Source organism: Stegastes partitus, unplaced genomic scaffold, assembly GCF_000690725.1.
Source record: "Stegastes partitus isolate 25-593 unplaced genomic scaffold, Stegastes_partitus-1.0.2 Scaffold337, whole genome shotgun sequence".
NCBI lineage: Eukaryota > Metazoa > Chordata > Actinopteri > Pomacentridae > Stegastes > Stegastes partitus.
In genome coordinates, this window is record NW_007578068.1 from 302,968 (window position 1) to 328,704 (window position 25,737).

Here is a 25,737-nt window from a genome sequence, read left to right on the forward strand (position 1 = left end):
GTTGTATCTAAACACTCCTGCTGATAATACGTATGCTCGTCATGGATCCCTAAACTGCATCCAGTCTTTTGTGTTGCGCTGCTCAGTTGTTATGTCTTGTGTCAAACAACAAACTGACTCATTTTATTCTGACGGATTATTCGTTTGATCTCGATGGGCTCTTTTTTTCTTCACCACAGGTTTGTAACGAAGTGATGTATGATCAAATTAACGTCACTGGATTTTCAAAATAAAATGAGCACATTAATGTGGGGCATACAACAGATGGTGTTAAATGTTTCTGCTAAATTTGACTTAGGAAAGAGTTTGTTATTAAAGTACAAAAGAGAACCACATCATTTCTGCTCTACTAGTCCGCTTAAGAGCATCGACAGAGTCAACTCAAAGCAGAGAGTAAAGGAGGAGGAAGGTTTGAGATTTCTGCAGTCAGTTACTGTATGTAACTAAGTGCACGATGCAAAACTCGGGGTTCCTGCACATTTTACCTGCACAATTCTATGTTGTAATTAAGACTTCTTACATTGTTCATGAGCATTTTCCCTTTTTACTTTCCAACCATTCATTTTTTGTAGTTTTAGCCATTAAACCCTCAAATTGCAATAATACCTGCTGTTTTCTTTGTTATTGTATAAACTGCAAATCCTGTAAATCATAATTCCTGAAAGACAATTTCAGAAATATCTCTGCAACAAAACAGTCAACTCTGATTGAACAACTTTCACCTCCAGATTACGGATTTGAACGGTGAGGGATTAAAAATGAGACACATTGGGATTTATATAGCTAAATATTCTATGTGCGAACCCCAACATCAAGGTTTTGCATGTGAACAGAGCCATAAATGTCAGCCCACGAGCAGGGTGAAGGGAACAGCAGCCAATCAGACACTGAGCTGAACACATCTACACACCTGGTTATGAGTCTGGTTGAAGAGAGGAGAGGTGAGAGACAGACTTTTGAGCTAGAAGCTAAAAGAGTGAGAAATAGAAGACAGGTTAGAAGTAAAGTACTGCTATAAAGATAGAGACAATGCGCAGGAGGGAGAAAAGAAAAAGGAGAAAAACAGGTAGAGGAAATAAATTCAGTTTTGTAGGTAGATACTGTGTTTTCCGACAGCTAAATATTTGACGTGTAATGCCTCAAAACCCACACATGATAGGTCTCTGCAGTTATCAGAGCGTAACAGCACACTAACCTGTGTGTAAAAAGCAACATCTTTGAACAAAACGTCAACAGTTACACAACAAAAACACTGACGACCATGACGCTATGGAAATGAAAATGATTTAAAATAAATAAACTACTTCACATAAAGAACAATTTCATTTAATCTCCACGAGTGAATGAGTGTGCTGGTTAATGACGGTGCAGACCTTGGCCAGATAGTCCTCCACCCGGCTGTTCTGCCCCTCAGACGCAGGGCTAAGAAGAGAGAGTCCCAGCCCGAAACTCCTGTTGAGGGGACCCAGCGTGGCCCCGTAGTTTGCTGGTGAACCCAAAGAACCCAAGTCCAGCGAGGGCCCTCCAAGGCTACCATTGGTAATGTTGCTGGTGATCAGAGACCTGCTGCGCTCGTTGAGCAACTTGGAATTGGCTTCTGAGAGCCGACTGTTGGCCCTGTGGATGGAAAATAGAAATGACCACTGCCTGTTGAATCACTGTTTAAAAGACTTTAGCACAATTTGAACAAGTTTTCTAACTTTTCAGACATGAGGCAAGGGCACTAGTTTTGCATTCTCTTGTGGAACAACTGGTACTGAACAGCTGGTGGGTTCTGATGTCATTCTGACCTGTCTAGTTTAGCAGCAAGGGACTTGCGGAGGCGCAGCTCCTCCGCGTAGAGTTGGCGATATCTCTCAAGCTCTGTGCGTGTGGACTCTCTTTGGTTAAGGCTGTCCTGCTGGGTGGTGCGGGACCGACCCAGTTCCCCCTCCAGCTCCCGGATCTTCTGCTCCAGCAGAGAGCGCAGATTAGCCTCATTGGCAGCTTTGATCTGGTCCAGCGCTTCTTGGGATGCTGCCTGGGACTGAGAGACAAATATACATGACCATGGTAAAGCAGACTTGCATGCAGTACGCACAGCAACCATGTGCACATCATATATATACATGTGCACGTTACATTATTTCTCGTTTATTTGTGTTTGCTTGTGAACACGATAACTTTCTACCTGGAGGAAAAGGTTGACCTGCTCCAGTTTCTGCTGGACCTCCTGCCGGGCTCTGTCCTCTGCTTCACGACGGTACTGCTCCACGTGGCTCTGCTCCACCTGAGCGGCCTCCATTCGGCGTCTCAGGTCCAACACCTCCTCCTCCAACTGCCTCTTACTTCTCTCCAGCTGGTCACTACTGTGGTTAAGGCTCTTTAGGGAGGCCACCTGATCCTTAAGCTCCCCGTTCACCTTCTCCAGGTGGCTGCGAAGAGATGCTTCCTTCTCCAGCTGCACCTGCAGATCATCCACCTAAGCCAGAGGAAATGTTTGAGGTCTGACAGCTGAGGTGTAAAACTGGCCTGATGGGCCACTTTGGAGAATGTCTCAAAATGTAGTAGGGTGTTAGGTAAATCAAAATCCTGGTGTTGACAAACCTTGTCTTTCATTCGTCCAAAGGCACCCTCGGCCTGGCTGTGTCTGCCCAGGTCCATCCGCAGACTGCTCATAGGAGAACCAAACTCTGCTCCACCACTCTCTTGATCCCGCAGTTTCTTCTTTGCAGTCTTCAATAAAGTGCGCAGCCTTGAACAAATGGACACAAAGTACAATTCACTCAAAAACACAAAAGCTAATATCCAACACAAACCAGGTCTTCCAGCTGATAAACCACATAAAACAAATCTGACCCATTACTGCAAACAAGCCTTCAAACACTGCATTCAGATTTATGGTACATAATTACCTCTCTGGTTTGTGATTTTTTTTTGACACATAAGATACAATCTACAACCAAGTTTATCAATCTGTATCTCACAAAGAATGACTGAACATGTATTACGTTTACATTTAAGACAACTTCCAGTCATGTAGATCACATAAATCAAGACAAAAAGACACACAACACAGGCACAATAAGTCAATTAAAACATGTTGAGAATTCAAAAAAGCACATCCTTACACACACCGGTGCACCACAGTCACATAAGCCAGGAAAGACTGCGTTCTACTGGATCTTAGGTGTGTCTAAATATGAGGAGGAGGTACTGCCATAGGTGAGGAGGGTGCGAGGAGAAAGTTAGGAGTCACCTGTACATTTCTTTTTGAAGATCAGTGTTTCTCTTCATCTCTTGATCCAGACGAGTGTCTACAGACTTTTTCTGCTCTGCTATTTTCTTGGCTTTCTTCTTTTCTATCTCCATCTGGAAAACAGGCAGCAGGCCGATATATCTCGTCATGTCATGGACAGATGGCTATTTAATTCATAACAATAAAACATTGGCCTGTACAGAAATGCATTAGTGTGATTACCTGAGTGTTCAGTTCTCCTTTTTCTTTTTCAAGCTCCGCCAGGCGCAGTCCTAACTTAGAGCGGCTCTTCAGCTCCTCCTCCCACAAGGCCTGAGAGTCCTGGGCCGTGTGAGACAGCATGCTTTGCTTCTGGACCTAAAAAAAGACAAAAACATGAGCTAGAAATTAAATTACTGGACATAAAGAAGAGATTATTTATTAAAAAGCTCCTTCTTGCTGGTTTAAATTTTCTAATTTCACACACTGAGCAGCCAATTGCTCATCTTACCTGTGAGAAATTATGATGGAAATTCTGTTACATGTCAGCATTTATATTCTATTAAAAATGTGTCTTTTGATCTGCGTTTTTAATCAGAAATGTATTTCAGTTTTTTTTAAAAATATGTTGTTCTCGTTTTTATCACCAAATTTGTCAAATAAGGCTCCTTTTCTATTTCATTGCTTTTCACTGACAAAAGACTATAAAAGAAGACCACAGTAAGGAATAGAAATATAAGTTTAAGGTAATTACAGTGAGGAAACAAAACATGCCACCAACCTCTCTACTAAGTTGGTCTTCCAAAGTCATCTTACTGCTTTGGAGATTTGTAACCAGGTCCTCCAAATGACCTCGGACCTACAGAATAAGAAAATCATTGTAAAAAAAAAAACCTAAGAGGGTATTTTTTTTGTGTGTGCTGCTACAGTTTCTTTCCGTTTATCATTTCAGAAAGATTAAAAAAAGACTGAAAGGAAGCAACATGCATTATGCAGTTAAAGACAAGAAGGAGAGAAAGTTCCCACACACCAAGATCAGGCTTAAAGGAGATTTTCTTTTGTTTTTTTGTTTAAGTCACCGAGGAAAATCCCAAACCAACACAAAGATACTTCTTCATCTATATGATTAGATTTCTTGTCTAGCAGCTTGTGCTAAAAGTCCACAAAAACCCAAATGCAATTATTTGCATTAATTATATCATTTTGAAAAAAATGGAACCCCACACAGAGAAACTAAGCCTACATCCACAATACTAACCCCTCCTCCAGGTGAGCCATCAGATAGCTGAAAAAAGATTGAATACCTTCAAATATAATGACTTCAGAATCGAAATGTAACTATTTAATATCGTAAGATTATCAGAAAACTAAGACATTGTATTGTGCCTTTTAGCCACAAGAGAGCAGGTGTGGCAGTACCAAGGTGCTGTGCGAGCAGGTAGCTGAATTATGTTTTCAGTACTCACCATGGCAGCTTCCTGAGCTCCTTTCTGAAGTGCTTCAATTTTGTTGGACTGTTGCTTTGCAGCAGCTTCTAGTCTGGCATTGTCAATCTCCAGCCTAATGTGATATAACATTGACACTCTGCATCACAGACATGTGTATACTGTCTAACAAAACCTATCTTAGAACAATGGCTGAAAAGGCTTTTATCACATGTTGTGAACATAGAAATATATGTATCTGTTGTGAAGTTGACTTGTCTTACAAGTTTTATTCTACATCATTTATTTCACAGGATTATTTGGTATCTAATGTAATAAAATAAAGTGATAAGTGTTTCTTTCCTGGTGCATGAGGTCAGCATGTGTTCCTACATACCTTTGCACAGCTTCCTCCAGCTGTTTGATGGTGATATCAGACGCTGCTGAGGCAGACAGCGCCTCCTGGAGTTTCTGAGCTGCAGTGGTGAGTTCCTTTTCCCTTTCATCCAGACCGCTCCTTAGACTGTTAATACGTCTCTCCGCCTGCACATACTGATCTTCACTTTCCTCTAACTGCATGACAGAGACAGAGCATCCACCTCGTTATCGATGTTTACAGTGGACTTAACTGTTAATTCAGCAAATAAACCAAAAGGAAATCACCTAAAAACAATGATAAGCCATCTAATTTCAGTATATTTGAAGGTGTATTACTTCAGAAGTGGTGACAATACGCTGCCACAAGGGGGCCCCGTGTCCTGCCATTACCTTTCCTTTGAGCCTGTCTAAATCTTTAAGAAGCCGAGCCTTCTCTTCCTCCAGGTCATTGCGATAACGTGTGTTGACCTCCAGAGAAGCTTCGCTCATTGACAGCTTCTTGAGTGAATCAGCTAGCTCCTGTTGCAGCTGCCTTAGACTAGCCTGTGTAGACAGAATCCAGAAAAGGCAGAGTTTAGTTAAAAATATAGAGAGATCCTTGAAATCCTTGATGTTGAAATAAAGCTACAACTAGGTCTTGAAATAGAGGTTAGGTAATCCACTTACTCTGCACAGTCATAATCTTACCTCTCTTTCATTCTTCTCTTCTTCTAACTTGTAGATCTGATCGCGGAGGTCAGCAGCTTTACTGGCTAGCTCTTTATTTCTGTCCTCTACTAGTTGAACTCTCTCTTCGCAGTCAGAGCGCAGCTTGGACAGAATGTCACTGAAGCGCTCTTGGGCATCCGTCACGGCACGCTCCTTTGCAACACCTTTGTTTTGGGCCTCTTCTAGCTGTTGCCGTAGCAGCATGCCCTCGCTCTGCGCTTGAGCTAGCCGCTCTTGTGTGGCCTCTTGGCGCGCTCCGGAACGGCTGACCAGCTCCCTCTCGGCCTGCAGAGCTGCTTCGAGCTCCTTGACACGTGCAGCCGCCTGGTCCTTCTCACGCTGTAGGACCTCCAGCAGGAGCCCCTTTTCGGTCAGCTGCAGTGTGACCCGATGAACTTCATTCTCCATGCTGTTTTTCTGAGACTCTGCTTTGGCCAGCTTCTGAGACAGGCTGCTGACTGTTTCACGCTGACTGGCTGCTTCACCTGTAGAAATAAATGCATTAGAGGTGACTAACAAGGTCTCAGTTAAGTTAAAAAATAGTGACGGATCAAAAGATACCATCAAACATAAAGCTGCTTGAACAGAACGACACGACAGCCAATGTAGACCTGATCAAGAAATGGAACTGGTCCAACTGATAGTCACTGTGTCACGGTTGAGAGTAATAATAGTTATGTGTCAAGAAAAAAAATATGAAAAATAGAAGCAACCACATTAAAACATTTAATTTTGAAAAATTCGTTAGAGGCAGCTACCACCTTTAAGCCCCTTGAAAGTACATAAAAGAATGTTTTATAAAGTACTCATGGATTGTAGAATATAAACTGCACTTCTCAGCAAGTATATCAATTTAATACATAGCGGTCATGTCTCTAGGCTGAAATGTGTCTGAAAGAAAGCACAAAATGCTTGCCTAGTTGGGAGAGTGAGTGTTTCACAAAATTTGAGTTATTAAAATCTTGAGCATGGAGTAGTCCAGCTGTTTGAACCACTACTAACCAGTGAGTCTGTCTTTGAGACGCTGGTGTTCCTCTTTCTCCCGGAGCAGAGCTTTCTCTGTGTCTGTGTGAGCTGCCAGGCAAAGCTCGGCCTCCTTTACGGCTCCAACCAGGCGGGTACGAGTCGACTCGACCTCTGCCTCCAGTGTTTCACGTGTCTGGCGCTCATTTTCCAGGCGGGTTGTTGTTATGGTCAACTCAGACTTTAGGGCGGTCAGCTGGTTATTGCAGCTGAAGACAGTTTGGGTCAGGGCTTCACTGTTGAGTTTAAGATCACGCCGAACATCTTCCAGCTGCTCCTTAAGGGCCTCGTTTTCCTCTGTAAGGTGACTCTCTTTGAGACTGCTGTTTGCCTGCAAACGCTCAAGGTCTGTCCTCAGGATGGTCAGCTGCTCCTGTAACGTAGCAGTCTGTTGGACCAGCTCCCTCTCTCTGTCGCTGGCCTCCGTGAGCTGAGACAAAGCCTATTGACATCAGGTATTAACAACATATTAATATAGCCTCAATTTTACAGGCTTTCTCCCCAGTGATGATTTTAAAATATGTGACTTGTTCCCAGGATGTAGCGCCTATAAATATGAATAATTTCTCACCAACAACATACGATATGATGTTCTTTTTAAACAATGTTGTAAAAAAAAAAAAAAAAAGGACAGTTATACATCAAGAAAAAGTTGTAAACTAATAGAATAACATTTAAACTATAAAACAAACTATTAAGCCAAAAGTAATACAAAACAGTCTTTGAGTATTACCTCATTGCTTTTGCTCATGCTTCTTTTGCTCTCCTCTTCTATCTCTTGCTGCTTACGGAGGTGGCTGTTGAGCAGATTCTCCTGCAGCGTCCGAGCACTGCGCTCCTGAGCCAACAGTCTCTGGGTCTCACAGTGGTCTTCCTCAAGCTAGGTGATTGACAAATATCCCACTAATATAATACTCATATATGGACCAAACATCAACTGATAAGTCAAGTAAAAAAATACTTAAAAACAAAATACCACATCAACATAAATTCTAAATAAATCTTATATGACAACTTACTGTACAAAATATAAATTGTACGTGAACCCAAATTAAATTAATTATAATGTATTCATACTAATCATCATATTATAAGTTATTAGTGCAAAATCAGTCAATATCATTATAAAAAAAAGCACAACAAAATCACTGCACATTTTGTTTAGCAAAAAAAAGAAAGTAAAATTTAGGAAGAATGTACCTGCTTCATGTTGTTGACCAGTGTTCTCATCTCCAGCTCCAGGTTCCTGAGTGTGAGCTCCACCTTCTGTCTCTCCTGAACCTCCAACTGATGCTGCTCCTCCGTCCTCCTCAGCTTATCTCTGGTGGTGTTGTACATCATGGTGGCGTTGCGACGGTTCTCTTGCTCCTGTTTCAGCTGAAACCTGCACCAAGAGTCAGACAGAAACTTCAAATCAACAAATCGAAACCTCAAAAAAAATAGGTAAACGTGAAAGATATATTGCACATCAATATGAGAAAAGAGACCTTGACCATGTAAAGAAATGGCCACAGAGTGCTCTAGTTTTTGAAAAAAGGAGGTAGCTCTCACTTGAGGTTCGTCACTTCAGTCTGCAATTCCAGCTGGTTGCGCTCTAAGGCCGACTTCACATCTTTAACGTCCTCCAGAGAGCTTTTCATCTCTGCCCTCTCCATTTCCATCTGGTTCACCTTGTCTGCCAGGTACCCATGACGACTCCTTGCCTTTTGGATGGAGCGCTCATATTCATGGAAAATGTTCTGCAGTTTCACCATGCTTCTTGAGTCTGTGAGACACAATACGGTAGAATCTGTAGTAATGTTGTTTAAATCTTGCCATGTCAACAGCATAAACCAAATCTTGCTTTTAACAAATTAACTGGTTGTTACAAAGAAATTATTACGTATCTGAAGAAACTGAATTGGTACCCAAGGTCGCTGAGTCCAGCTTCTGAATGAGGAGGGATGCATGACGGTAGCCTGAAGTGGGCGAGTCTATGTCATCTGTGGCTGTGTCGGATGACTGAGTGAGTTCATCGAAATCTTCTGCCATCTCTACTTCTTCAGCGGTCTGCGTACGAAAACAAAACGTGACCTTATTATTACTCAGTTTCCTATACAGTACAATGTACTCAAGCTTCCAAGCAGCTGCTGAGAAAATGTGTGTTTTACCTTGCTCTTTTGTTGTCCACCGGGTGGCAACCTAAGGCCGGCACACACAGGGAAGAAAAACAGGATATTTGGAAAAATAAAGAGCATTTTCTTAAGCTGAGACATGAAAAGTTGTGGGAGGTGTGACGGTATAATGCAGTATACTATTCGATTTTGAGAAAAACCAGTGGTTAGCCATGCAACTTTCTAGAAAGGAAAGGAATTAAAAGAAAGAAAATTTGCATCCTAATTGTCGCCCACCACCAATATTGTACCGGTTTGTTCAGACTGAATGTAACATCAGCTCAGCCACTGCTAGTAACCTGTCTGATACTTATTTGTATTTGTATATTTATTCATGAGTCTGTGTTCATCACAAATCACTGATGCATATACAAGATCTTATAACTTAACAGCAACTTACACAGTTTCTCCTTTGTCCCTCATTTCTGTTTTTTTCTTTTCTCTCTGTATGCTTATTATGTGAAGTACTACAAGATTTTGTTTGTAACTGATCACATCCACTCACTTCTTTCCATTAACTTGGTATTCAAATGTACTACACATATAAGTTACTTTGCTTTCAGTCTGAACACACCTTATGGGTTAGTGACAGAGTTGACACTGACATACAAAAGTGGCATACTGCATATATACCTTCCTTCATCGTCCGACACTTCACTTAAAGTGCTATCGTCAAACACAGAGAGAGGATCTCCGTTAACATGAGTGTTGGTCTGAGGGGCTCTGCTGTGCCGGGCCCCTCTGACCAGCTCCAGCTGTAAGGTCTCCTCTACAGCTTGCTTCTCTTGTATGCTGCTATTGCAGGGCTGCTGGACAGGGTGCTGCAACTGCTCTGGAGCCCTGTTGGTGCTATGGAGAGCAATAAACCTGATAGTCAATGAGCTGTGACCTCTACAAGTTGGGGCCTTTGGAGGCATTACAGAAGAAAGACCTTGTTAACTGAAAGAAACAATAGAAAGTGTAGAGTGGGCTTTTCCTGCTGAAAGTGTCACTGAGACATAATGCAACAATAAAGAGTTTTGTGAAAGGACAACTAAAAATAAACAACTGCATAATGTATAATATCTGATTAGAGGACTGTGGATGTGTTGTTTTGAACTTGTAAGAGCAACAGCTAAGCTTCACTTATGAACTATCAGGGTTTGAAAATGTACAAAAGTAAAATAACGCATACCTCTTGGCGGCCACAGGCTGCTGTTCCCGGTGAATTGCTGCTCCAGCTTGTGGTGACAGGGATCCCAGCCTGGTCTCAAGTTTCTCAGTAGCAACTTCTTCCAATGCCATTTCCCCAACATCCCAGGATGCACTTGACTTTTGGATCTCCATTGTAGTTGTTGCTGACTCTTTGCTAGCCTGAAAAGACAAGGGTAAATATTTGATAACTGCACTTGAGAGATTCATCCTAACTGAGACAGGTTGGGGCCAGCCTTTTAAGATGCATATTGGAGCGGGTACCTGTACACTTTGCCATACATAATTTAGTACCACCCCTCCCTTGGGAGACCTAACACCTTAGTGTCGTTACCCTATTTGACATGGTAATTTCAGTTAATTACAAGAATGCACTGCAATGCTTGCTGTGGAATTCTCACTAACTAAACCTCTTGTCAATTTTGAATAGTCTGAGTGGTAAACAAGCAAAACCTATAAATTACTATGTTCTAGTGGAGAGCTTCCCAAAATTCTTCCTTACTTTTACCTAAACTTGAAGCTACAGTACACTTTTTTTTAAAGAATGATCTCTAGAAGTTTGTATTAGATGTTACTGTGTCTGTAAGATACGTTAGTTGTTGGTCCAAATTAAATGTCAGATTGTGCACAGAGATATGGTACATGTCATTTCTTTCCACAGAGACACCTAAACATTTAAAAGGCTGGCCAAAGAATAACCCTCTCCCCCACTGTTCTTAGTCTTCTTAGGAAATCCCTGCATGTACTGAATAAAAACTGACTAAAGCACAGCATGCTTGGGGGAAAAAAAACAAAAACAAAAAAACATCAGTTGCCATATCATCACACAGCACTTCTTTCCAGAGCAAAGAAGGCTATTGTTTACACAAAATTCACACCACAAATACAGAGTTTATGCAACACATTCAATCTAAAGATACATGCAAAGTTCATGCATGACAAAAGTCAAGACTTAACTTTGAGCAGTCCGATTAATTAATTAAGAATGACAATCAACCAAACACTTTTTAAAGGCAAGTCAGTACAAACAGCTTCTGGGGTGTAGTGCAAATGATATTTAAACTGGTGTTCGGTTCTACCTTCTTTAAGGTTGGTTAAAGAGACATAAAGAAACATGCAACATCAATACTTCAACACAAAATGAAACCTAAAGAGAAACAATATTAGGACATTAAAAATGACCATCTAACAGAGGGAAAATAGATGAGATCATGACATATGGCAAGTTTGGGCCACGAACAGCTGAGCGAAAGAAGAAAATTAGGCACATAAATGAAACCAGAAGAAAAGAGAAAGAGATGCAATCTAGACGTGACTATGAGAGGGGCGGCTGTCCTCTACCTCGTTCTGGAGTTGCGCCTTTTCTTTCTCCAAATCGAGGAAGACAACCTGCAGCATCCCTACCTCAAGTTTAAACCTTTCCATGTCCTCTTCCAGCTCTTCATCAGAAAAAGATGCTGAACGTCTCCTCAGTGAGAGAGGCTGAGATACAGCAAACTCCTCTGGATCATCTTCTGCTTCACTCAGATCAGCTGTTGCGTCCTTCAAGACTGGTTCCATATGTTGTTCAGTCTCGTCTTTTAGGAATGAGCTACGGTCAACGACACACATTGGTATGGTGTGACCATCAGTAAAAGCTTTGGTAGCATGGTTCATACCGTCCGTCCTCTGTCTCTGTGCTGTGGTGAGTTGTGGTGAAGGAGACTCCGGAGCATCATCACTGAGTAAATCTGGCTCCTGATGAATACGGCCGTCGCTAGCTGGCTGCTCACAGTGCTGCATCCTGTCGTCGCATAAGGAGTTATCAGCTGATTCTCCTGCAGAGTCCTCCAGTCCGGACTCTCTCTGCTCAGGTATGGTGAGAAGAACAGTGCTCCGTGCTCTGGCCATAGGGCGCACAATGATTTCGCCGTCCTCTTCATCACTTGACTCTTCTTCTGCAGAGGAGGCCTGTTCTTCGGTGTTGATTTCTTCAGGATGTCTCGATTTAAGCAGTTCTCCAAACTTCTCTTTTAATTCACCAGCAACGTTCTTGAAGGTGGATTTTACCTCCCTCTTCTCCACCTCTACCCAGAGCTTCTCGTAACGGTTCTCCCAAGGGATGCCACTGCTTGCATTACCTCTCTCTTCAGGACTGCACTGATCTCTAAACTCATCATCCTTTTCTCCACAGTCAGAGCCCACACGGCCAGATTTATTTAGATCTGACTCACATCTACCTACTGCATCATCTTTCTCCTTTGATGGCATGGGTGGACAAGGGAAAACACAGAACAGACAAGAAAAAATGCAAAAACCAAGTATTGATATAATAATCAAGTAAATATGGAGGCATTTCAACACATTCTCATAACCCTTCTTACTTGTTACATCTTCAAACAAACAAAGCCTCGAGAATAATATGTACAAGAATGCTTTTGAAAGATAAATTACAACTTGGTTGTTCCTCATTTGTTACACTTTGAAACAGAAGTATGTGATCCTGACTGTTGCAGTCAAGATTTGTCGCATAGCAGATGGAGCTGTAGTTGGTAAATACCCAGTTTTTGGGATGACAAATAGAGCAGCCTAGTTACTTATAACTGGACATAACTACAAATGTGTGACAGGTTTAGTCTTGCTTAAAAGGTTCGAAAATACTTCATTTTCACATTTGTTTCTTGTTCTAGACATCAGCAGAGGCTATGTAGGCCAAAAGTATGAATTGATGATGCATTTTAATTTCCTTTGTATGGGGAAGTATCAGCACTTATGTTGTGTATGTCACAATACTGAGTCAAAAACTAGTTACGCATTAGTACGCTGTGATAATATTCACTGAGTATCACTCACCTGTTGTTGCTGCTCGTCAACTTCTATGCTACTTTTACTCTCTTTAGCCATCTGTGAAAGTTCAGGGGAACCTAAGAAAGAGACAGATGCTTTACACAAAGCACAGGACATGTGCACACAAAAAAGGCTGCTAACAAAGATCAATGAGCCTTACCTGGTTTGGGCATTTCCGGAAGTGCAGCTGTATTTTGTAACTCATTGTCAGGTTGAGCCGTATTGCCAGAAGATGTGATCTTGTCTGGTTCCCAATCTGATTCTGAGGAGAGAAGCAGTCAATGATGATCCTGCATGGTTTGTATGAATGTTATGTGTACGCATTGATAAATATAAGAAAGGACATGGACGGTCTGATTATGCTTTACCTTCTTCACTCTCTGGTTTCTGAAGCACCATCTTTCTTGTGCGAGGTTGGGGATGGGGAACAGATGGAGAGGGTGTACTGGGCAGTCTCTTGTCAGAGCTGAGGCTTCTCTGAGGTGTCAGGGGTGCTGTGGCAGCAATGTCTTCATCCTGCTCCTTAACTGGTGAGTTGCAGAATTCTGGGGACTCCTCAAGTCCAGGGGAAGTCATTCTACGACCAGGCAGGGTTCTCTTACTGGTAGTACTGGCTGAGTCCCAGTCTGATGCATCTGTGCCATTAAGACAAGAGGCTATAGGTCACGGAACAAAATATGACACTGACGTTTGCTGAGGGTAAGAGGTCAGTTTACATTGGGATAACCACCACACCCCTCTGCCTTGAGTGCATACATCTCCTTTAAATGAACTCAAACAAGGCAATAATAAAGGTCTGGACAGTTAGGCTATGGCATACTACTAAACTAAAGTCTCAAAAGAAATACTACAACTACCAACGTACACATTTTGACTAATCCAATCAGCTTGTTTATCTTTACTGACCTGGTTTTTGAGCTTCAAAAAGTGTAATGACAAACATAAACAAGGAGTAGAATGTCAGTGTTGCAACAAAAGCTTAAAAAAAAAGCAGTAGCAAGACTGGCAGATCAAATTGGAGCACTAAATAAGGGGCTTGTTGGACAATTTACATATCAGGAAAATACCAAAGCAAAGTAGAAAAATCATTATTTCATCTTACCTTCAAGATCATCAACATCACCCAGGCCAAGCTCCTCCATTAAATCTTTCAAAATAAACAAAGCATGACGTTAAATACAAACAGTTCTTCAGATAAACTTACAGTATTTATTTTTAAACTTAATTCTATTCACCTTTTTGCCGGTTGGCATCTCCTCCAAGTTTGCTCAAAACACTGAGTGGTTCAAACTTTGCCTTCTCAATCTAGCGGAAAGGAAAAGCAATATTATTTGATTCCAACAGATCATAATTTCTTTTTTTGCTTTTTTGGCAGTAGTGGCTAACCGTACCTCCTTTCGTTTAATACCATCTTCTTCACCTCTATTATCATTGTAACTGTTGTTTCCAACTGTAAGACACAAGACAAGTTTGTTACATTTGAAACCACCTTTTCTACAAAAAAACAAAACAAGATTTGTTGCAGCCAGGTAAGTTTGCCAGAACACTGTAAAAAGCATTCCCATGCAAATGAGCTTATGGTTAATCCGCATGAACACACATGCTTAAGCATCAGACAAGCATTTAGAGTCCCCATACAGTTTCATTCAGACACAATTCAGCATCAGCCATGATTAACATTATTTAACAAAACACCTGTTAAAAACAAGCAAGTAGAGCCTGTGGATGTTTAAATTTTCAAATCAGGGAAATGGGATTCAAGTGCAGCAGGCAGGATGGAGCAGTGTGTATGCTGCATGCATTCGTTTTTGGTGATCATGAGGTGATGGTCGGGCCTCTGGTTTGGTTAACATGCCGTTCCGTTCCTCTGACCTATGAGTCAAGACATTCATACCCTCTCCCTGTCTGCCTCCTGGCCAGCCTACACCCCTCCGAGGCTCTAGAACTGCCATCCTATTGCCTTGTTCCCCTCTTAAAAAAGAGGGAGTATAAAACAAGTCTACAAAAGAAATGCAACAAATTGTTCAAAAAAGCCATTTTGATTGACTGACATTATTTTTTGCACTGCACATTTAACATCATAGTTTCACTGAAAACAAGAAGCTGGAACCATTACTCACAGACAAAATTCATGCATACATTAATACATAAAAAGCACAGTTTTCTATGATTACCATTAAATAGGGCCACATCATTTTTGCAGCATGAAATGGTGTCTGGAATGATTTGAAAAATATAATTTATAAAGTAGACTTACTTTCTTTAATCTGTTCTTCTGCAGTGGACATCGCTTCTTGATTCTGTAGGCTTTGTTTCTCTTCATGTGGTACATTGGAGTGCTCAGAGTGGGACTGGAAAGGAAAATCCAGTTTCTGAGAAGCTGTAGGGCAAACTTTTGATCCTACATAGTATTTATAAATGTGTTTTACTGTACCTCAGAGTCCCATGAATCTTGCTCTTCTTCACCCTTCTCTAGACCGAGTTCAGACCGGAAATCTGTTCAAAAGACATAAATTTGTGATAAAGGATATCTTGGACAGGAACAGCAGTGGCAAAAAAGTCACTTCCAGGACCTGCTATCTACCGAGGTTGCTAAACTTGGATTCAAACCAACTTTAGATGACTACCTACTTATTTACAGTTTGAACACCCTGATATAAACATAATATCTTTATTAAATCTGAATTATGAAAGTGTTACTGCTGTCAGTTTGTGGAAAATATGCAAACCCCAGAAAGTATTAATTGGGAAATGTCAAGTGGAGATGATGGAGGAAAATGAATGAGGGCTTTTTTCTGTAGTTTGGCTAAAAACACAAAGTGTCTATCAGCTGTCACGCCATTCTTCACTTCTTCAGCACTCAAACAGCCTGTTGTGCTTTCTGCACTCCCTTCTACATTATATACGTACAGTTGTCCTCAAATCTATTCATACTGTTCCATTAAAGAAAAGGCAAAATTCACAATAGTTATTCAAATAACTAGAAACTGAAAAAATATATAATAAATAAAAATTTGCTAAATTAATATTTAGTGAAATAAAACATTGGTTTTGAATTGTGGTTGAAAAGAATAATAAAAAAAAAACAAAAAACACAAAACTGACTACAGCACTTTGCTGATGAGCAGTGGCCAAAATCAAAATACCTGTCAACAAGTGCAGAAGTCTGATTGAGAGTTACAGAAAACTCTTGATTTCAGTGATTGGCTCAAAAGGTTGTTCAACAAAATATTAATTTACAGGTCCCATCATGCTTGCTTGCTCGTTTTTCTTTTGGTGTTACTTTTTTTATATACATATTTCTGTTGAACCACAATTCAAAAGCAATGTCATGATTTTCATTAAATTTTTATTTATTATTATTTTTGTCATTTTAAACTTATTTCAGTGACAGTTGTTTTTTTCCTTCTATAATGGGAAGTTTTGAATACATTTCAGGATGACTGTAACTCCAATCACACTTTCTGCTGGAGCTAACTGAAGCCATTTCAAGTGAAGCACATACAGGAACATTCTGTAGCTTTAGTATTATTGAAAATGAAATCTGTGCCCAGGCAGGAAAATAGGAAAGGTAACATGAGAAATGTATGGAAGCTATATAATCACTTGCATGTTAAGCTATTATTAAGAAAACTGATATTTTTCCTGCTTTGCTACCGGCACAATTGAGAAAAACAAAACAAACAAAAAAAATAAATAAATAGGAACCGCTGTGTTTCCTGTCTCCCAGTTTCCAAGGTAGCCAACTGCCCCCTATCAGTTGAGCAGGACTACATTCAGGTCTTAATGTAGTAAATGCTGATTGACCAATATTTCCATAACAAACATGCAGTTGTTGCGTCTGTTGAGAATAAATTGCTCCTTACCTCTTTTCTTCTCTTTAGAAACTTGTGTGTCAGGAGCATCAAGAGACTCTCCACTCTCTTCAGGTTGATCGTTCTCATCTGATATGTCTCCTTCCTCAGCCTCCTCTTGTTCCACCTCTTCGTCATCATCACCCTCATCCTCAGTCGAATCTTCTTTCTGGATAAAAAAAATGTAAATTGTATATTCATAACTATGTATTTTAAAATCCATTTTACTGAGAATGTGTGGCCACAAGGTACTTCTAAAGAACGACAAAGCAGTAAGCGAGGAACGAGGGACAAGCAAACGGAAAAAATAAGCGTGAAGAAGGACGAAGCTAGAATGCTTACAGAGGACTCATTAGGAGGAGCCACTCTACTTGACAAAAAATCTTATTCTACGACTAAAATGTTCCTGTTTTACCTTCATGCCAGGCTGTGGAATGTCTCTTTGCTCTGGCCATCCCATGCCTGTGTTCTCTGCCTCATCAGGTGAGTCTATATCAACATCATCAATGTCAGTCTGAGGTAACGTTTCATCAGACAACGTGCGTTGACCAGCAGCAACATTATCTTTGGTATATGGGCTTGAAAACATCTTTTCCCTCATCGGTTCTTCATTAGGGTCATCTGATGACACTTTGCTTTGAGTAGCAATGGCACTTTTACTTTCAAGTGGAACGTATGCAGTTAATCTAGCCTCGTGCTCATCGTCACACACTTTGACTGTAGCGCTGGCAAAGTCGTACTGCAGTTTTTGGTCCATGCTGTCGGAGTCCTCACTTGTCTCATCATCTTGCCTTTCCTCCTCTGGCTCCATATCCTCTGCCGACTCATCGCTCCCATCAACAGCAGATTGAGGAACCACTTTATCGTCTTCATCACTTTCATTATGTTCTTTCTTAGCTTCGTCTGCCTCCTTCTTATCTATTGTACTTGTCTGCCCAGCCTTCGGTGACAGCAAATTGGTTGGGCTTGAAATAACTGTTGTGAAGGCATCCCCACAGTTTTTATCTTCATCATCCCTTGTCTTCTCTGTTTTCTGCTTTTCAGACTCATCACTTTCCTCTTCGTCATCCCAACTACTATCATCGTTCTCATTTTCTGAGTCTAACTTTCCAGACACTTGACCAGCTACTTCAACATCAGCATTATCTAGTATTTGGTTTCTAGTTGTATTTTCATCGTCAGGTACGGGTGACACTGCAGGGGAGGGATCATTTGACTCTTTCTCGACACTTTCTTTATGATATCCTTCCCCAGAACATTCTTGCTGCTCTCCAGTTTCATTTGCTGCTATAATATTTGGTTTGGAAACTGGTGACACATCTTCACATTTAGCGTTTGTGCCACTAACATTTTGCTCATTATTTTCAGAAGAATCCCACTCCGATTCATCTGCTGTTATTCTACCAGGCCTACTTTTGGCCTGAGGTGAGCTTGTTAAAGATTGTCCTAAAAATGATTTCTGTTCATCTACAACTTGTTTAGGTGAGACACATTTTGGAGAAGGTGCCACTGGTGAGGAAGAATCCCAGGAGGTATCTCGGGGGTCTTCATCTGGCTGAGGTACTGTGATTTTTGACTGAAGTGATGTTGCTTCTGGCTGCAAATCCAGTGCCTCAACGTTGCTTTTCTGATCAAGAATCTCATCGTTGACCTCGCCGTCTTTGTCAGAATCAATGTCCTCTAATGAAGAGCCCCATGAGGACCTGCGTTTCTCTGCCATTTTGTTTGATCCAGCATCATCTTCACCATTAGAAAGGCTGTCCGTATTTTTTCTATCAACTTTAGGTAGTAAATATCCTTGATTAGCGCGCAAAGTGTTGCGACCAAATCCCCCTGTTTGACTATCTTCCTCATTATCACTGTCATTCCACACTGTATCACCACTGTTTTGTTTATTGCTCCAGGAGTCGTCGTCATCCTTTTCTGTTTCTCTCTCAAATTCTTCCTCCTTAATGTTGCTTTGTGTATGAGTCTCTGCATGATGTCTGGATGGCGTGGGACCTCCTGTTGAGTCCTGGTTTGTAATTATGTTTTGATCTGTTGATCTTAAACATTCCCTCCCAAGGCTTTCGTCTTCATCAGAAAATTTGGATTCTACCCTAATGGCTGATACGACGCAGTCCTCCACTACATGTAATGGTGCTGGCATTGCTTCAGTCGGGCAGATGTGGTCAGCGTTTTGAGTCTCTGCTTTGGCATCTTTCTCTGAGGCATCTGTATTTTCATGTACAACCCCAGTAAAAGTTCCACTGTCAGAGATGTCAGTACCATGTACGTTTTGACTACCAGCACCGTCAACAGTCTTAACAGCACCAGTAACTGAGGGTTTTTGCATATCTTCAAATACAGTAGTGTTGGCCTCAACAGTAGCTACACAGTGGTCATCCTCCTCCTCCAGAGATCCACTCTCTTCTTCATTCTCTTCCCCTTCCTCTTCTTCACTTTCTTCTTCATCTTCATCTTCATCATCATCATCATCATCATCCTCATCTTCTTCATCATCATCATCATCATCTTCTTCTTCCTCCTCCTCCTCCTCCTCCTCCTCTTCCTCTTCCTCTTCTTCTTCTTCTTCTTCTTCCTCATCATCCTCCTCCTCTTCAGAGTCCTCCTGAGAGTCCGATCTCGTTGTACTACTTGAAGGTTGCTCTGAGGGCTTTTTTGTCCTCTGCTCAGCTGGAATGTCTGCTTGTTTAAAGCGTTTAGGAAAGAACAGAAGGAGAGAAAGTTGTCAAAAATATGTAACCGGCAAAAGACACAAATATTTTACCTTTCTGTAGTTTGGAAGAGGAGTGGAAGTCATCTGGGGTGCTTTGGGAAGGAAGGAAACAGGAGAGGGATCTAGTGGGAGCTGCTGAGTTTTGCTGGATGATGAAGCCTTTGGGAGGGATGGGATTCTCTGGACTCTATTTTCATTCTCTGGCTCAGAGTCTGTACCACTCAAGGATGTGTCACGTAGTACAGAAGCTACGGGGCAGGTAGGGATAAAAGATTACTGACACAAACTACAAACTATGGCGAGACACTAATGAGTGAAAAATGCTTTAAAAATGTTGGTACCTTCTCCCTTTTTGGATGCAATCATTTTGCTGAGGTTTACTTTCAGGGGTTTCTGAAAGTCACAACATCCAATGAAGGTTAGAGCAAAATTTAAGAAAAAAGACACGTCACATAAAAAATGAGTTGAACTAACCTTGTCAATGGAAACAGATTCATCCTCGTCTTCTGAAGACGGCCATTCGTCTGCAGCACTTTTTGAAACACTGAGGAAGAAGAAAGAATGCTTACAGCTGAGAAGTCAATCATAATCACAAATTGTAAACTGCAATGGGAAAATGCTGCTCACCGACTTAGTGACTCCGACTGAGAATTGTCTTCGAAATCTGCAACAAAGCAGAAGAGCAGGTTAACCTCATCAAAATCAATTTCAACAAAGCACGTCATATTTAAACATAACTATCACACAGCAAGATCTTCAGAGCATCTACAGTTGAAACCAGAAGGTTACATACACTGTATAAAAAGACATAGAACTTTTTTTTCTCACTGAAAAGGCATGTGTGAGCAAGAGGGCCAACAAACCTGACTCAGTTACACCAGTTCTGTCAGGAGTAATGGGCCAGAATTCCAGCAAACTATTGAGAGAAGCTTGTGGAAGGAAACCCAAAACATCTCACCCAAGTCATACAGTTTAAAGGTAATGCTACCAAATACTAAGGAAATGTATGTAAACTTCTGGCCTTGAAGAAAGTAACAAAAAATTCTCCAAAATAAATCTCATTATTCTGGCATTTAGTAAATAAAATAATTTTGGTAATCCTAACTGACCTAAGACAGGAAAAGTTTAGTCACATTTACTGTCAGATAGTGAGCAAAAAAAAAGGTTATATGTCTTTTTATACTGTGTATGTAAACTTCTGGTTTTAACTTTATATGGTAAAAAGCAGATACAGCGTGTTGCAAATATCACTACAATCTAAGCAGCAGGAAAATGCATTTCCTGAAAACAGGTGATGGTTGATCATCCATCCTCAGTGACTCTTAATGATTTCTGTTGGCAAGAAACTGACAGTCTTTGACTGATTTTGCTAACAAGGTTCATCTAACAAAAGTAATACCTCCCCCTGCTTCATTTGCTCCATGCTCTAGATCCAGTCAAGAGGTTATGCATGAGGAATAAATAAAATAATCAAAGTCAATAATGAACAGACACATTAATATTTACATTTGTTAACTTACATTGCAATGAAAACTCCTTACCATCTTTGTCAGTCGCTGGTCCTCCCAAAGAGAAGCCTGCTTCCATGTCTTGGGAAGACATTTTTTTCTTCTTGTTGCTTGGACCTTGAAGTGACAGTGAGGCCCCATCGTTCCTCTGGGTACCGTGTTCACTGATCAGGAGGGAACAACTGCAAGAGAGACAAGACACTATTTGCTAATGTAATTACCCCTAGCATGCTTCATGTGGAAAAAATGTTCTGTGAGAATGTACGGGGAACGAAAATAAAAAAAACCTCCAAAAATAGAATTCCTAGTGAACAATAATTAATTCTTAAAAGTAATGAATTAACCCCTTTGTGGGCTTTGATTTTTTTTAGTTTCTTTCAATCAATGTTCCACTTACACACCTCAAATACAGACAAATGTAAATAACACTCTAGGAAAGAAAGCACATAAAAAAAGCACATAAAAAAAGCACAGCTTACGGATGATGCCCATTCATCCCTGCATAGTCATCAGCAGACCATCCTTTGGTATCCTTTAGTGTGATATCTGCATCAAACTGCAAGAGCAGCCGCACCATATTGATTTGTCCATTGCCAGCAGCTATCATTAATGGGGACCTGCAGGAAGAATCAGTGCCAGCACATCAAATGTAATCAGTAATTCGGCAACATTAACAATTAAATGTGTAATACAAATTTGTTGTTTAGTACAGACCTTCGGTCTTGGTCCATAAAGTTCACATCAGCACCCTCCTTGAGGAGAAACTCAGTCATCTCAATATGGTCCTCACGGACTGCTACAGTCAAGGGGGTGAAACCCTCCTAAAATGTAGATCATAGTCAACATTTTATTTACAGGAATTTTGCTATAGCTTACAGACACATCACTGGATGCACAAAATATATCCAAACAAATAATAAGCACAATACACCGTTCACATGGCAAACATTTAGATTTCTCATAAAGCGTGTGTAACTACAAATATGAATAAAGTCTTTGTTCTATATTGGTGTTCTGTGTCATGCTTGGTGTTGGCAAAGTACCATTTGACGAGCACACACCAAGATATCCTCCCCTAATGCTCATACTATATACATGCTTGATCTACTCATAATTCAAATATATCTGGTAACATGATACTTGATCTGTATAAAGTAAACATTGTCCTGATGTGTGGCATCAGATGAAGAATCTACACTGTGTTAGACAGAAAGACGGAATCACCTTGTTTTGGGAATTGATTTCAGCCCCATGCTGCAGCAATAGGACAGCAGTGGAGATAGATGGGATGTTTGCTGCTAAATGTAGGGCTGTATTGCCATTAATGTCCACCAGGTTAGGCTCAGCATGGTTTTCCAGCAATATGTTCACACAATGTTCATGCTGGCCCTGCACTGCCTGTTACAGTGAAGAATTAACATAAAGACAAAGACTGAAATGAGTCTTGAAACAACACATGAGCAAAAACAGTAAGTGATGATGTTTTACATTTAATTAAGAATCACTTTGTTTTAGAGTGTCATAATCCAGGATTACCTTCATTAAGGCGGATCGATTTTGATTGTCGCAAAGGTTAAGCTTGGCTTTGCTCTCAACGAGGAATTGCACCACCTCGCCATGACCACTCGCACAGGCAATATGAAGTGCAGTTCTGTAACAGTAAAATAGAGAGTTCCTCATATGAAAGAATGATTGTTCGTACAAAAACAGCGTCACTGACCCTTAAAAGCTTTATTAAAGATATTACTAAACCTTGTTGGTTCCTCCTTGCAAACTTTTTTGTTTTTTCAAAGTTTCATTACTTGATTGTAGAGCTTGACATGCTAAGTATCATTATGTGTGAAGCATGGCTCTTCCTTGCGAAAGTTTGTCTATAATCATTATTAGCATTATTGCATTATATGAATTTGACAGATGTTTTTGCTATCAAAAACAAAACTACCATTAATTACACTGAAATTTGGGATTTTCTGTCAGAAATGGCTTGTGTGATATGTATGCAATGCCAGTTGTAATATCAACATGTAATACTAAAAAAAAAATTCCATTATAATTACTACTTTCAAATGGGTTTAAAGAACAGACAGATTCTGCCAAGTTCAACTCTTACTCCTGGTGTTTTCCCCTATTATAAGTCAATCTGTAAATTACCTCAACTGCTCCACTTACAGCACTCACTTACTTCTGACACATGCTAATTGTGCATGGAAACTAGATCCTACCTTGAAACATAAGTAGTAAAGAAACAATGGGGCGTCCTGTGCATTTTATTTGGTGCTTAAAACAGCCAGCAGTTTGCTGTTAACAATTAAAATGTGGAACACTGTTAATCACAACCCAGCAAGTGCGAAAAATAGTCCATGCTGTATATTATACCTAAAAATACACACTAAAGTTGACACAATAAGGTCATGTGCCATGCAGAGCACTCACATTTTTTTTTAAAAAGCACTTTGTTAGGCTACATTACATCTGAGGAGGAACAATTTTGCAGATAACTTTAAATCAACAAATGTGTTAGAATATAGAAAAAAAGAAATACTATTAGTTACAGTCTAAGGTTAATTTTGTCAGCTAAAGACTCCAACATACACAAGGATCAAACTGTGAACGAATGAAGGATGACAGTAATGACATAAGCTGCAATACTAAGGTATACTATTGGTAGTAATTATTTCAGCAAACTTTTCCGGATGTAACACTAAGTGCTTTAATCCCACTCACCTGTTCTCCTTGTCAAGTTGATTGATATCATTCTTCTTAGCGAGCTGCTTCAGCTTTGCCAAATCACCCAATGAGGAAGCCTTGTGAACCTTTCCGAGGTCCTTGTCTTTCAGCTCATAGCCAACAGAAAGCACACTCCCATTGTCAGGGGTACCGGACGGGTGTTTCTTTTTCTTAGTAAAGCTGAATATCTTCTTCATTGTATATGACAGCACAACATTGCTTTTGCACCGTCACGACCTGCCACTCATCTGGTGCTGGAGGATCACCACAGGCGGCTCTCCCATCCCTAAAATAAGACGTGCAAAGCGGATTAGAAGCCTATAAAACCATGCTGAGAGCACCACGGTGCCGCTTGATATAAGATCTAACGAACCTATGTGCCGCAAATATTGTTCCTTACACAGCTATATACAGTGCGGTGGTTTTCGCGCATTTGCAGCAGAGTAAACGACAGCACATATCATCATGAGTCGTGTCTAATTACTTTAGGTGACGGCAAAACATAGCTGTCATGCTAACGTTACAGCAGTGCTATGCTACACGTCCTGTCATCTGTAGACCGTACCTTACAGCAGGACGTCCTTCACCGACAGCACCCGGCTTTAAGCACGTTCGCGTTTCATTAGTATACTGACTTTGATGCGATTGCGGCGCACAGAAGCCGTCCTAATTAACATTAGCTAAGGTCAGCGTTGTTTATATGCAGGTAGTTAGCGGCATAGCTTGGTGGTTGTTGCCATGGTAACTTACTGTACAGCTCATATGCGACAGAGGTTATCCATTAAGCTAATATTCAGAATTTCATAAACCTAATTTCCCACTGCTATAAAACGATGCGCACTTCTACATCTACCATTGGCATGCCAATCATTTTTATAAAGTTTGAATTATTGTAAAAACAACAATTAACGTTGTATTAAGGATTATCTGTTGCCTAGCAACATAATCTAGCTTCAGACGGCTCCGTGCTGCGCCTCCCACGTCGTCACTTCACCAATGATGCAAACCGCCACATTTAAAATGAATGTGTAGCAGAGCCCAACACAGCGGGGATAGCTGATACAGCTCAGAAAGAGCACCAGTAATTTGCAAGACTCAAAAATATTTTTCTTCTTTTCCTCCGACACGCATGCAAGCGTCCGGCGTTACGTGCAAAACTCTTAACCCTGCTAACTGGATGCTAATTAGCAAACGCCACAAATCAAATATGAGGTGGCTATCAGGTTAATTAGAATGATAACTGGAAGACAGACACAAAGTTGGTGTGTGAGGGTATAGTACCCCAACTAACGCGAGCATGTGTGTAATAAATGCTAACTACAGTATATCAACTCAAACACTAACCTGTTGATTGTCGGAGTCAAGTCACTATCATCACAGAGCTAGCATAAAGCTAACGAAAGTACAATCACAGAAGAGTGCTGGGTGTTTAGTTTTCAAAGAACCAATCAGAAATGAGTTCCAGTTAATGACAGCTGTGATGGACCAATAGGCGACCTCATTGTCTACGTAAGTTTGGTTTACAAGCCACGGAGGATCGTTTGGAAACGGGGAGGAAGCTTGTTGTGTAAAAGCACAAGTCTACCACATGAGGGTGACATTTATGTTGAAATCCAGCTGGCATCACAGACAAAACTTCTGGGGTTTTTTTCCCCGTACTCAATAAGATATTTATGTTGAAATAAAATACAAACTTAAACCAGTACAAAAATGAATGACCCAAGTTTTCAAATGGAATATGCTTTCGAAACTATTAAAATACAATTCAACAAAAAGAGAGATTAAAATTACATTTCCAAACAGATTTGACATGTGTGCACACACACACACAGGCACACAAATAAACAAACAGAAAATCAGGCTCAATGACTTGTGTCTGTGGCGGGCCTGTGATTTTTCTATAATCTCTGCAATCCAGTTTGTTTTCCAAAATGAATTGAGTGGACGATGGACGTATTATGGGGAAAAAAAATAAATAAAAAATTCAGAATACTACCAAGTGAATGAGG

General features: G+C 40.6%; 1 protein-coding gene across 1 annotated transcript in view; it reads right to left on the bottom strand.

Annotated features, from left to right (window-relative positions):
• ankrd26 (ankyrin repeat domain containing 26) overlaps positions 1–25,121 on the bottom strand; it is a 27,071-nt gene extending 1,950 nt beyond the window's left edge. Inside the window, exons 1-41 of the mRNA XM_008284005.1 lie at positions 25,073–25,121; positions 23,726–24,014; positions 22,538–22,652; positions 22,226–22,399; positions 21,716–21,822; positions 21,481–21,618; positions 21,035–21,183; positions 20,121–20,157; positions 19,968–20,037; positions 19,835–19,886; positions 19,545–19,741; positions 16,787–16,943; positions 15,355–15,416; positions 15,178–15,271; positions 14,815–14,919; positions 14,312–14,370; positions 14,156–14,225; positions 14,023–14,067; positions 13,289–13,555; positions 13,081–13,182; positions 12,927–12,997; positions 11,499–12,332; positions 10,078–10,256; positions 9,537–9,752; positions 8,901–8,931; positions 8,658–8,799; positions 8,302–8,515; positions 7,951–8,134; positions 7,484–7,630; positions 6,730–7,192; positions 5,707–6,212; positions 5,410–5,562; positions 5,039–5,214; positions 4,684–4,777; positions 3,999–4,076; positions 3,461–3,595; positions 3,239–3,351; positions 2,587–2,734; positions 2,171–2,461; positions 1,791–2,026; positions 1,374–1,617 (exon numbers count right to left, since the gene is read on the bottom strand). Of these exons, the coding sequence (XP_008282227.1) occupies positions 1,374–1,617; positions 1,791–2,026; positions 2,171–2,461; positions 2,587–2,734; positions 3,239–3,351; positions 3,461–3,595; positions 3,999–4,076; positions 4,684–4,777; positions 5,039–5,214; positions 5,410–5,562; positions 5,707–6,212; positions 6,730–7,192; positions 7,484–7,630; positions 7,951–8,134; positions 8,302–8,515; positions 8,658–8,799; positions 8,901–8,931; positions 9,537–9,752; positions 10,078–10,256; positions 11,499–12,332; positions 12,927–12,997; positions 13,081–13,182; positions 13,289–13,555; positions 14,023–14,067; positions 14,156–14,225; positions 14,312–14,370; positions 14,815–14,919; positions 15,178–15,271; positions 15,355–15,416; positions 16,787–16,943; positions 19,545–19,741; positions 19,835–19,886; positions 19,968–20,037; positions 20,121–20,157; positions 21,035–21,183; positions 21,481–21,618; positions 21,716–21,822; positions 22,226–22,399; positions 22,538–22,652; positions 23,726–23,925 (6,855 nt within the window). The 5' untranslated portion in view covers positions 23,926–24,014; positions 25,073–25,121. The remainder of the gene's footprint in view (positions 1–1,373; positions 1,618–1,790; positions 2,027–2,170; positions 2,462–2,586; positions 2,735–3,238; positions 3,352–3,460; positions 3,596–3,998; positions 4,077–4,683; positions 4,778–5,038; positions 5,215–5,409; positions 5,563–5,706; positions 6,213–6,729; positions 7,193–7,483; positions 7,631–7,950; positions 8,135–8,301; positions 8,516–8,657; positions 8,800–8,900; positions 8,932–9,536; positions 9,753–10,077; positions 10,257–11,498; positions 12,333–12,926; positions 12,998–13,080; positions 13,183–13,288; positions 13,556–14,022; positions 14,068–14,155; positions 14,226–14,311; positions 14,371–14,814; positions 14,920–15,177; positions 15,272–15,354; positions 15,417–16,786; positions 16,944–19,544; positions 19,742–19,834; positions 19,887–19,967; positions 20,038–20,120; positions 20,158–21,034; positions 21,184–21,480; positions 21,619–21,715; positions 21,823–22,225; positions 22,400–22,537; positions 22,653–23,725; positions 24,015–25,072) is intronic.
• Positions 25,122–25,737: the final 616 nt, after the last annotated feature.